Below are 12,592 nucleotides of genomic sequence, written 5' to 3' on the forward strand. Positions count from 1 at the left end.
CATTAGAGGTCATTAGAGGTCATTAAAATTCAATTTGATTTTATTTTAGGAATTTCGATCACTAATTAGGCGTGCACCCAAAAAATTGGAAGATTTGAACCAAAAATGAAGGCAGGCCCCCCCCCCCCTACATCAAATGTGCCAACTCCACCATCCCCTTTAAATATATATGCCTTGAAATGAAAACTAACATTTTTATTTAGGCTCTTGAATATGTGTTGAAGAATGTTCCACAATGGGAACCTAGAAAGGGAATCAAATCAGAGGCAGATGTAAAGTTGGAGGCAGATGTGAAGTCGGAGGCAGATGTGAAGTCGGAGGCAGATGTGAGTCCCGAGGCTGAGTTAAAATCTGACATACAGATGAAGTATGACATAGACAGCATTCCTGGCTTCTTGAATTCATGTAGGTATCTTAACACTTGACATTATGTGTCATAGGAGGTTGGAACTGTTGATTAAATAAAGTTAAGCTAAGTAGTTGATTTAATATTCACAACTCACTTTTTAATTCAATTTGGATTCAAAAGACGGGTTGAAACCGTTAAACAAAGAACTACAGAAATGTTTTACATTTATGATTAAATTACCGAAAAGTACAGAAATTAAGAATGGATTTAGCATTTAAAAGTTTCCATCTCTGTCCCCATTTTATTAAGGGAGCTTTTATTATTGATGATAATCATTTAAACAGGAATATATGTTTTCACTTTTCAGGCCTAAATTTTGCAACATTTAACGTGGAGGACTTGTTGAAGAATGGAGACTGTCTTTTCTCCCGGGATACTCAGGAGTTTGAAGTGGAATCAGAATCCAAACCTGCAGTTCAACGACACCGCTTGAAGAAGGTTAGTGATCACCGACATGTATTATATGATGCTCATGATCCCCAACACTGATTATATGAGGTGCATGTTCACATATACTGATAATATGATGCGCATGATCACCAATACTGATTAAACGAGGCGTGTGATTACCAACACTGATTAAACGAGGCGTGTGATCACCAACACTGATTAGATGAGACTCATGATCACCAACTCTGATTAAATGAGGCTCATGATCACCGACACTTTACTTCGATGCTCATGATCGCCGGCACTGAATTAATGATGATCTCATGATCATGATCACTGCAACACTGAATATATGAGGTTCGTAATCACCGACAATGATTTTTGCAAGCTCATGATTACAGACACCATAATGTCCGTGTTATTTTAGACTCTGGGCCTGGAAGGTGCAAGTTCCCTGGGGATAGATACAGAATCTTTGTTTACAAATGAAGATTTAATGGTAAGCTACTTAAATCTCTAGAATGCATTTGCAGTCTACTAAAAACAATATTTCTCATCTAGACTAAAGTGCTGAATACAAATGTTTTATTTTTTCCTCCCAAATTTTGATTATACTTTAAACTTGCATATATTGTCTTAAAAAATGTATTTAAATTACAGAAAACGTAAATTACAAGAAACTCGAGTACTCCAGCAAATGATAAAACCTCAAACCCTGTAACATTTAGGAGACCAGGATTGAAGAGAAGGGAGGGACGAAAAGAAAGGCTGAAGAAGTCGAAAATTTGAGTGCTAGGTATATTTTTTTTTTCTTCTTTTCCACTTAATGACTAAGAAACAAGTAACAAAAACAACATTTAAAAATACTATTTTAAAATTTTTTGAACAATTTTCTCAAAGGGACTTTTTACATAATTTTAAGGGACCCTCGATCAATAGAGAAGGCATGTATGATTCACATACCCTCTATTACAGAAATCCTCTTTCTGCTTTTGTAGAGAAAGAAAATCAACTTTCAAAGGCTGTAGGTTGATTAGTAAAAATACTAATGATAATGCTTTATTGATAAGACAAAGCTTGGGACTCAGGGCTTAGGATCCATTTAATTGTGAAGCGGATTTGGATCCGGATCCTGGATCTGCACTGGATAAAAATGGATCTGGATCCGTATTCGGATCCGGATTCAGGGTATTTCTTCCAAATTTACTGAATTTTTTGACAAAGCAGAATTTTCAGATTTTTCTTATTTATTTGCTAAAACTTTATGAACCATTCAGAAATCAGGAAATTTTTATTATCTCTTTTTTATCTGGGTTTTGAGGGTAAAAATATTTTTTTTGGCAGTTTTTGGTTTATACTTTGTCCCTTAGATCCAGGAAGCCAAAATATTGCGGATCCGGATCCTGAGCACTGCTAAGGGTACTTTTATGAGTCGAACATGCCACTTTATAAATGAACGTTCCAGGGAGCTGAATAGGCTGAAAAGGAAAACTAAGATTGCGAAAGAAGATTCACAGCCAAGAGATACCAAACCTGTGCAGAAGGAGCAGTCCTTTAAATTCTACACTGGTAATTGTTTTATTCTATTCTCTCATTTAAAATATAACTTTTACTGAATTGCGTGTAAAAAATGTCGATATCTTAAGTACAAAATGTTATGGCCTATTTGAAGTTTGGATTTAATGGTTTTTCATAATAAATGCACTTTCTTTCCAAGATTCCCATAACCCAACTGAAAAAATAATAAATAATTTCCGGAAACCGGTTTTAATGAATTTGAGCTAGGTAGCCGAACTATTGACCGCCGAAGTTACAGAAATCGGTTTTTGGTGGATTTAAGACACGACTCAAATTCATTAAATTCGGACACCGGTCTCCGAATAAACTATTGGGACTCCAGAGCTGCTCACGGTGAACTAGAAGTATGCTGATGTCTTCCTTTTAAATTTTTTGACATAATATTGATATTTTATGCTTTCAATTTTTAAATATTATCTTAATTATCTTTTTTTTTATCTATTCTTTTCTCAATTCTGCAATTTTAAACCTTTAAATTCTTTATCGCTCTGTGCAACTGTTCTATATAAAGTTGGTTTGGATGTCAGATGATTTGAGTTAAATTTAAATTTAAATCAATCAAATCAATCAAATAATCATGTAAAGGTGAAAACTGGTTGGAGAGTCCCAGCTGGCCGTTTCAATCCTTCCTAGACCATCTACTAGCTGATATATTTGCACTCAAGTGGGAGACTAGACATGGTTCGGCCACAGCTATCAGGTTGGTCCACAGACTTACACAGACTGCTCATATGCAAGTAAAATGCAATATTTTTACTGCAGCAGGTTCCATTGTTTAACTGGAGTACGCGACCAATCAGCAGGGATATTTAAGGATCCTTTGGATAGAAAATACAAAATCTTCAAATCTTCACAAAATATACTAAATTATAAACTTTATGTTTCGTGTTAAAAATTGGAGTATTTTTTAACAAAAGTTCTATAACATAACCCCTGAATGGGTATTATATGCAACAAGTGGCCGTCAGATGGAAGTCAAAAACCCCTCGTGGAAAAGTAGCATGGCGTGCCGGGACAACATTATGCCGTAAGCCGTGAGGGCGCCTGTCTGTGTTAGTCTGATGGTTGGTTGTTTACTAACTTGAATTTACAAAATATTCAAATTTTTAAAAAACTATGTTATCATTTAAAGATATCCCTGATGAATTATATCGTTTATAAATAACCATTTTTTTTCTTGAAACCCCAAGTTTCTAACGTTTTTCTTAATGGCTCATTTATGTTTCCTATTCCCGGAAACGAGGTATTATGTGTGTATTTCCTAAAGGAGAACAGTCCCTTTAAAAGGATTGTGGAATTGGTTTTTAAGTTTTTTTTAGTTTAATGTCATTACGGTTTTTTTTTACACTTTCATCTGTGAGACAAAGGCCTGTAAGCTAGAATCAGACAATTTGGTAATTTTCTTCATTTCCTGTAAATCTTGTAAAAAATCCATATTTTCATACTTAATTATAGGGTTACTTTTAAATCACAATAACGAAGATGTAATAACATGAAAATTATGAAACCAATTTTTTAACTCATTTATAACAGTTAATTTTAAATAAGGGGTGCCAGGGGAGTGGGAGGGGGCTATACACAACTTTTACCCCCTCCTATGCTGCGTTGATAATTCCCATGCACCCCCCCCACTCAATGCCATTCATAATGTTAAAAAAAATTTAATAATTTTTTTAGAGAGTTGATGAAACTGCATGGATCAAGCGGGGGCAAGGAATACATTTTTATCCATTTTAACTCGTCAATTTTTTTAGGACTAGAATCTTCGATTTTTAATTCTAATTGTTGCTATTGCAATTTCTCTCCTCAAATTATTAAACACTATTAAAACAAAATATCGCTGATTTATCGGGTTTTTTCGTGGATTAAAAAAATACATTTTTTAAATTCTGACCATCCAATTAATGTTAGTTGTCATAAAGAATTTGGGCCCGATCATATCAACGTTTTTTACGTTTTATGGATACAATATAGCAATGTCTGCTAAAAGCGAAATCAATTTATATGGGGTTTTACAACTCGATTGAAAAATATTAATAATTTTATGTGAAAAACAATAGTATTTTGGTTTAACGTAACAAGAATTGATGTCAAGTTTGAACCTTTATTACTGATCAGACAAAAGATGAAAGAGCACCTTTATTCCATAAAATTTCGTCTTCAGTTCCTTAAAGGGAGATATTTAAGAAACTTAGGATAATTTTGTTGATAAAGGAGTCTGGTAAAAGTTCTGCCAGAAATGAAGAAAATCATCAGAAGTGGCTGGTCAACATTTCTCTCAGGTAGGAAGGAGTAGGGACCAGGGAGGGGACTGTGAGGAAGGGGTGTTTATTTTAAGGGAGGGGGGCAACCTTGTATAATTAAAAAATCTGTTTTGCTACAGCGTTCTCCAATAAAAAATGCTGGCTGGAAAAGACAGTTTCCTATTTATATTTTAATCAAATTACTGCCAGTCGAAATTAAGCTTACCAGCAGTCCCTTTAATATTATTATCTAGGCTTGTCTGTGTTCTTGCATTGGATAGATTCGGGGACTTTGTTTCTGATCAGGTAAAACAAATATAAAAATACGACGAGGATACGCAGGGGATCCTCAAAAAATTCCAGCCAATTCCGTCTGGCAGTTTGGCCAGCTATAGCTGACATATAAGTATATAATACATGAGCGAAGAGCTTTATTATTTAAAGATAATGTATTTGAAGTTTTTTTTTCAAGTGATCCTCTATTCAAAGAAGTCCAGTTCAGATTCACAACGGTACCATTTAAGCCTTCGATAAATCAATTCTGAATCGGAGAAGTTTTGGAAGTGTCTTCCTTATACAATATACAATATACATACAATAAGAAAACCAATACATGGCTTTTAAAGTTAAGTTAATAGTCCCCTTGTTGTTCAGGTAGTTGCTCCTGTTCGTGAATCTGCTGCCCAGGGTCTAGGAGCTGTTGTTCAGCTTGTTGAACAGAATGCTGCGCTGCAGCTTGTCAACATTCTTCTTAAACTTGTAGGTACTGAACAGTGAACACGCCAAAATTACCCTCTCCGCCCTGCCAAGTATAAGTTAATTTTCACTAAATATGGAGGGGGAAAATAATTTTGGGTGAACAAATAATAATAAGGTTGAAAAAGTATCCAATTATTATTACCCCCCCCCCCATTGAGGAGAAAATAATGTTGAGGGAAGAGTAAAAAGTGTATTTTTTACTAAGAATTTTAATTTCAAGATGGCGGATAGTTTCCTACATTATTATTTAAGATGGCGGATAGTTTACTACATTATTATTAAAGATGGCGGATAGTTTACTACATTATTATTTAAGATGGCGGATAGTTTCCTACATTATTATTTAAGATGGCGTATAGTTTACTACATTATTATTAAAGATGGCGGATAGTTTACTACATTATTATTTGATAGTTTACTACATTATTATTAAAGATGGCGGATAGTTTACTACATTATTATTTAAGATGGCGGATAGTTTACTACATTATTATTAAAGATGGCGGAGATTTTACTAAAAAAATATTTTTCAAGATGGCGGCGGTTGGGAGAGTAAACATGGTGGTCTCCTAGGTATTAAATATGTCCTTGCGGTCAGACCAGACCTGGCTAGCATTCTACTACCCAGGATCTATCCAGCTGTTCAGACATGTAAGATTTAAAAAAAACAGGGTGATCAATAAGACATAAGACATAAGACGACGATTTCGATATCAAGTTGGTTTTCATCTATTTTATTTTATTTTATTTATAATGTTTTGTTTTATTTTATTCTGTTTTATTTTGTTGATTGATCAAATGAAACAAAATGAAACAAAATTGATTTGATCTGATCTGATGTGATCTGATTTATTTTGAATGTCACTTTATCTATGACGTAGGAAATCGTCATTATTTTATTGTGTCTAGTTCTTTAAATGGATTGTTGACGAAATTTATAGTAACCCTCCATTATAGGATGGCATAATTGATTCACAGCTTTACGTTTTAATTATTATCCGAGAAAAATTTAAAAAGTTAGCGTCGTTTTCCTGGCAAGAAAAGTTTAAAATTCCGACAAAATTCTTCATTGTTTCTGAAGAATTTACGCGCAAGTCAATGTATACTAGAAAACCACAATTTTAATAAAATAATTAAAATTTAAAAGAAAAGATTGAATTGATTTGATAGTTATCTCATGTTAACGGTACAGGCCACTCTGAATAGTGAATATGTAGATTTATTTGAAATTACGTATACAGTCCCTTTAAATGAACTCTGTATCTGTTACTAGGTCTACAGTTCCTTTAAATTAACTCTGAATCTGTTACTAGGTCTACAGTTCCTTTAAATGAACTCTGTATCTGTTACTAGGTCTACAGTTCCTTTAAATGAACTCTGTATCTGTTACTAGGTCTACAGTTCCTTTAAATGAACTCTGTATCTGTTACTAGGCCTACAGTTCCTTTAAATGAACTCTGTATCTGTTACTAGGTCTACAGTTCCTTTAAATGAACTCTGTATCTGTTACTAGGCCTACAGTTCCTTTAAATGGACTCTGTATCTGTTACTAGGTCTACAGTTCCTTTAAATTAACTCTGAATCTGTTACTAGGTCTACGGTCCCCTTAAATGAACTCTGAATCTTTTACTAGGTCTCCAGGATTCCTCGGATGATGTAGTTTCAGTCTCTGCTGCTGCTCTTCTTCCTGTAATTCATGTTCTTCTAGATACTTCACCTAGGTTCATTCATTCTTTCATTTTTTTTATTCATTTATTCATTTATTCATGTTCTTCTAGATACTTCACCTAGGTTCATTCATTCTCTCATTCATTTATTCATGTTCTTCTAGATACTTCACCTATGTTCATTCATTCTCTCATTCATTTATTCATGTTCTTCTAGATACTTCACCTAGGTTCATTCATTCTTTCATTCATTTATTTATTTATGTTCTTATTGATACTTCTAGGTTCATTCATTTTTTCATTCATTTATTCATGTTCTTCTAGATACTTCTACTAGGTTCATTCATCCTTTCATACTCTTCTGGATACTTCTCCTAGGTTCATTTATTTTTTCATTTATTCATTTATTTATGTTCTTCAAGATACTTCTCCTAGGTTCATTAATTTTTTCATTTATTCATTTATTCATTTATTTATGTTCTTCTAGACACTTCACCTAGGTTCATTCATTCATTCTTTCATATATTCATGTTCTTCTAGATACTTCACCTAGGTTCATTCATTCATTCATTCATCCTTTCATGTTCTTCTAGATATTTCTCCTAGGTTCATTCATTTATTCATTTATTTATTTATTTATGTTCTTCTAGATACTTCTCCTAGGTTCATTCATTCTTTCATTTATTCATTAATTCATTCATACATTCTTTCATTCTTCCTTTCTTTCAATTATTTTATTTATTAATTTATTGTTTGTTTACTCGTCTAATGGCTCAAATTCACAAACTATCAACTATTCACCCTGTATGTTGATTTATTTATTTTTATTTATAAACTTATTTCCTTTTTTTGAGTTGTTCACCCTCGTGCATTTTTTAATTTTGAACAAAAATAAATGTTTGATCAATTTATTTAATTTTGTTTATTTTTAAATTTTTCATAAATTTTTCATTTTTTTATTGAGTATATAAATTTGTATCCTCATTTATTGTTTACTTATGATTAAAATAAATGTTAATTCAATTATCAATTTATTAATTTTTGTTTTAGTGTGATTCCTAGCTTATGCAGTTTGTTGTGGGATTGTCTTTTAGACTTGGACGATTTAACTAGTTCCACACATTCAATAATGGAGCTATTAGCTCATTTAGTAGCTACACCAAGAGGTAAATAGATTCTATAATGGAGCTATTAGTTCATTTAGTAGCTAAACCAAGAGGTAAATAGATTCTATAATGGAGCTATTAGCTCATTTAGTAGCTACACCAAGATGTAAATAGATTCTATAATGGAACTATTAGCTCATTTAGTAGCTACACCAAGAGAAAAATATATTCTATAATGGAGCTATTAGCTCACTTAGTTGCTACACCAAGAGGTAAATAGATTCTATAATGGAGCTATTAGCTCATTTAGTTGCTACACCAAGAGGTAAATAGATTCTATAATGGAGCTATTAGCTCATTTAGTAGCTACACCAAGAGGTTAATAGATTCTATAATGGAGCTATTAGTTCATTTAGTTGCTACACCAAGAGGTTAATAGATTCTATAATGAAGCTATTAGCTCATTTAGTAGCTACACCAAGAGGTTAATAGATTCTATAATGGAGCTATTAGTTCATTTAGTTGCTACACCAAGAGGTTAATAGATTCTATAATGGAGCTATTAGCTCATTTAGTAGCTACACCAAGAGGTAAATAGATTCTATAATGGAGCTATTAGCTCAATAGATTCTATAATGGAGCTATTAGCTCATTTAGCAGCTACACCAAGAGGTTAACAGATTCTATATTGGAGCTATTAGCTCATTTAGTAGCTACACCAAGAGGTTAATAGATCCTATAAAAGTAGATAAAATTTCAAAAGATTCTCCAAGCATAGAATGGCATGGCTGATACTTATAAATCTTCTTACAGACATTTTTCACTTTATAATTTTTTTCTCCAGGATTAGAGTTATCTCTGCAGAGTACTAGTTCAACTCTCAAGGATCTTGTTCCCAGACTTTTCCCCTTCCTGTCCCATTCATCCTTACAGGTAGGCCTGCAGATCCCATTCATCCTTACAGGTAGGTCTGCAGATCCCATTTATCCTTACAGGTAGGCCTGCAGATCCCATTCATCCTTACAGGTAGGCCTTCAGATCCCATTCATCCTTACAGGTAGGTCTGCAGAACCCATTCATCCTTACAGGTAGGCCTGCAGATCCCATTCATCCTTACAGGTAGCCCTGTAGATCCCATTCATCCTTACAGGTAGGCCTGCAGATCCCATTCATCCTTACAGGTAGGTCTGCAGAACCCATTCATCCTTACAGGTAGGCCTGCAGATCCCATTCATCCTTACAGGTAGCCCTGTAGATCCCATTCATCCTTACAGGTAGGCCTGCAGATCCCATTCATCCTTACAGGTAGGCCTGCAGATCCCTTTCATCCTAACAGGTAGGCATGCAGATCCCATTCATCCTTACAGGTAGCCCTGCAGATCCTATTTATCCTTACAGGTAGGCCTGCAGATTCCATTCATCCTTACTTCCTAATTGTTTTATTGTTTTACTGATTGATCGATCGATCGCTTGATTGATTAATTTAATGAACCTTGAGGCGGAGTATATCAGGGCAGGACAGCTGTTCTTTAGCTAATTCTGAAAAATTAATCACTGAAGAAGTTGGAAAAGGTGATGGAGTTGTTGAAACTGAACTGGTCACGTGTCTCCGCCTGTATCACGTGACCACTTTACTGCACTGCCATTGGTGGAATTTCTGGTGAAGCAATACGGATGTATAAATAATATTATGAATGAAATCTATTGAAAATAGAAACAACAAATATAAAAGTAAACCTAAATTACAATTAGCTTTCTCTGGGATATCATCGTTTTCAGATTGGTTGCTTATTTGCTAAATATGATCTATTTAAACCTACTACTTTTATACAAAATTGTATATATATTAATTTTCGTATAGATTTGACACAGTTTTATATCAATTTCTGGAGACAAGAACATCAGATATGACTTTCATGGGTCGAGATTAAGAGCTAAAGTGATTAGCTTTCATCCTATACCCCCTTTCATTTTTCCTTTACTGTCCCTTTAAAAATATTTAAGTTTTTCAAAATCTTTGAAAGTTAAAATCTTGATAAAACTGCGAATGTTTTCTTTGTTTTAAATAGTAAATGCCGGAGCTCTGCAAGATGTGAGGGTTTCAGATCCATACCCAATCTTATCTTATCAATGATTTGTTATGACTAAAGTTTGTGTCTAGGCATGTGTATCAGAGAGCACTATTAGAGCATAATCCATCATGTCTTCAGCTAATTCCTAAACTTTGGAATTCATTGTGTGAGAACACTCCTCTCCAGGCATTCAACAATTCATATTGTATTTAATGTAATGTAACTGTAAAAAACCTCACTTTTGTAATGTAATATAAAAACTTACTTATCTAGTTCAATGCTGAGAATCTGAATCTGTCGGATTCACAACATTTTGGCTTCCTGGATTATGATCCGGGTCGGCTAAAATATCCGGATCCATGGATCCGGATCCCAAGGGCAAATACCAATTTTACAACCTGCAACAAAATGTTTTTATCTCTTAACACAATTATCAACTGTTAACCAATGGGTGATTATTTAAAACCAAGCAAAACCTCCGGAAATAAACTTCTTTCAAAACCCAATTCTCAACTGGAACCTTATTATTTCCAGTTAGCAACATAAGAAGCGGAAAAATTTTTATTACCTGGAACCGGATCCGGATCTAATTTTTTTTCGGGGCAAATCCTGGAAACGGTTGCAACAAAACAAAATGGATCCAAACTTGAGTTTTAGTGATTTTTGCGGGGTTTTAACTAAATTGACATCGAGATTCCTTCTGAAGTAAATTCAATTTATTTTGAAAAATCTGAATGTTGATTTGACTAGCCCCTACTGATGGCTGGATGTCCCTGGTTTGGGCCCTGGATTCATCTTATTTCAGGGCCCTCCACATCACCCCTAGATTCAGGGTCCCTCATCCCAGATAGGTCTGGGGATACTGCACACTATTTAGGTACTATTTACTTACTACATTGTTACAAATTTTTATCAAATTTATGAAAAATTAATTTTTTGGTGGCAATAAAATGTAAATGATGTGTTTTTATTCGAAAAAAAACTGCAGTAAAATAATTTTTGTTTTGTAGTATTTTTTTTTTTTATAAAATATAGAAAAAGAAAAGTAGACTTTTATGAAAACTTTGCTTAATCCAGATCCAGGTACACTTTTTGACAGGGCGGATTCAGCTAGGTACACTTTTTGACAGGGCGAATCTAGGATCCTGGCCTAGATTAAAAAAATGGTTCCTTAATGCTTTTTTTTGTTATTAGGTGGTAAAGAAGTACTGCCAATAACAGATCCTCTGGAAAAAGCAAAATACATCGCAAGGGATACTTTTTAAATTCTTGTATTTAGATAATTCTATCTTTTTTTCTTTAAACCCCAAATTAACATTTTATATTTATATGGTTATTTTTAACTTAATTGAAAAAAGCTCATTTACAATTTAATGTTACTTTTTTCACAACAAATTTCTTAAAAGATTTGTCATATCAGGAATGAAAAAAATTAATTATTTCAAATGTTTTTTCTCTATAAAAAAAATTCCGCATTTCAACAGTAGAAACAATGGGAGCAAAATTATCCGAATTGAAGCCAGTCCCTTTAATTAAAAAATGTTATACAGAGCGAGGAATCTGGGGGCCAAACTTCTCGGTAAACTTGCAGGATATGTTATCAAACCTGTTCCAGGTTAGATATACTTTTTAAAAATACGTTAATTGGAACAAATCTAAAATATAATAATTGGAACAAATCTAAAATATGTTAATTGGAAAAATCTAAAATATGTTAATTGGAACAAATCTAAAATACGTTAATTGGAACAAATCTAAAATATGTTAATTGGAACAAATCTAAAATATGTTAATTGGAACAAATCTAAAATATGTTAATTGGAAAAAATCTAAAATACGTTAATTGGAACAAATCGAAAATATGTTAATTGGAACAAATCGAAAATATGTTAATTGGAACAAATCGAAAATATGTTAATTGGAGCAAATCTAAAATACGTTAATTGGAAAAAATCTAAAATACGTTAATTGGAACAAATCTAAAATGTGTTAATTGGAACAAATCGAAAATATGTTAATTGGAAATAAATCTAAAATACGTTAATTGGAACAAATCTAAAATATGTTAATTGGAACAAATCTAAAATATGTTAATTGGAAAAAATCTAAAATACGTTAATTGGAACAAATCTAAAATGTGTTAATTGGAACAAATCTAAAATATGTTAATTGGAACAAATCTAAAATACGTAAATTGGAACAAATCTAAAATATGTTAATTGGAAACAAATCCAAAATACGTTAATTGGAACAAATCTAAAATATGTTAATTGGAACAAATCTAAAATATGTTTATTGGAACAAATCTAAAATATGTTAATTGGAACAAATCTAAAATATGTTAATTGGAACAAATCTAAAATATGTT

At 32.9% G+C, this 12,592-nt stretch overlaps 1 protein-coding gene across 1 annotated transcript in view; it reads left to right on the forward strand.

Moving 5' to 3' along the window:
- Nucleotides 1–12,592, forward strand: part of LOC111699753 (TATA-binding protein-associated factor 172) — a 40,579-nt gene that overhangs the window by 2,314 nt on the left and 25,673 nt on the right. The window contains exons 4-21 of the mRNA XM_023470486.1: nt 204–405; nt 717–847; nt 1,227–1,298; nt 1,528–1,595; nt 2,265–2,368; nt 2,963–3,077; nt 4,055–4,091; nt 4,592–4,659; nt 4,875–4,926; nt 5,275–5,383; nt 5,914–6,030; nt 7,013–7,100; nt 8,097–8,212; nt 8,997–9,085; nt 10,297–10,410; nt 10,975–11,101; nt 11,419–11,476; nt 11,775–11,839. Of these exons, the coding sequence (XP_023326254.1) occupies nt 204–405; nt 717–847; nt 1,227–1,298; nt 1,528–1,595; nt 2,265–2,368; nt 2,963–3,077; nt 4,055–4,091; nt 4,592–4,659; nt 4,875–4,926; nt 5,275–5,383; nt 5,914–6,030; nt 7,013–7,100; nt 8,097–8,212; nt 8,997–9,085; nt 10,297–10,410; nt 10,975–11,101; nt 11,419–11,476; nt 11,775–11,839 (1,732 nt within the window). The remainder of the gene's footprint in view (nt 1–203; nt 406–716; nt 848–1,226; nt 1,299–1,527; nt 1,596–2,264; nt 2,369–2,962; nt 3,078–4,054; nt 4,092–4,591; nt 4,660–4,874; nt 4,927–5,274; nt 5,384–5,913; nt 6,031–7,012; nt 7,101–8,096; nt 8,213–8,996; nt 9,086–10,296; nt 10,411–10,974; nt 11,102–11,418; nt 11,477–11,774; nt 11,840–12,592) is intronic.

The sequence above is a fragment of the Eurytemora carolleeae genome, unplaced genomic scaffold, assembly GCF_000591075.1.
Source record: "Eurytemora carolleeae unplaced genomic scaffold, Eaff_2.0 scaffold307, whole genome shotgun sequence".
Taxonomy (NCBI): Eukaryota; Metazoa; Arthropoda; class Copepoda; order Calanoida; family Temoridae; genus Eurytemora; species Eurytemora carolleeae.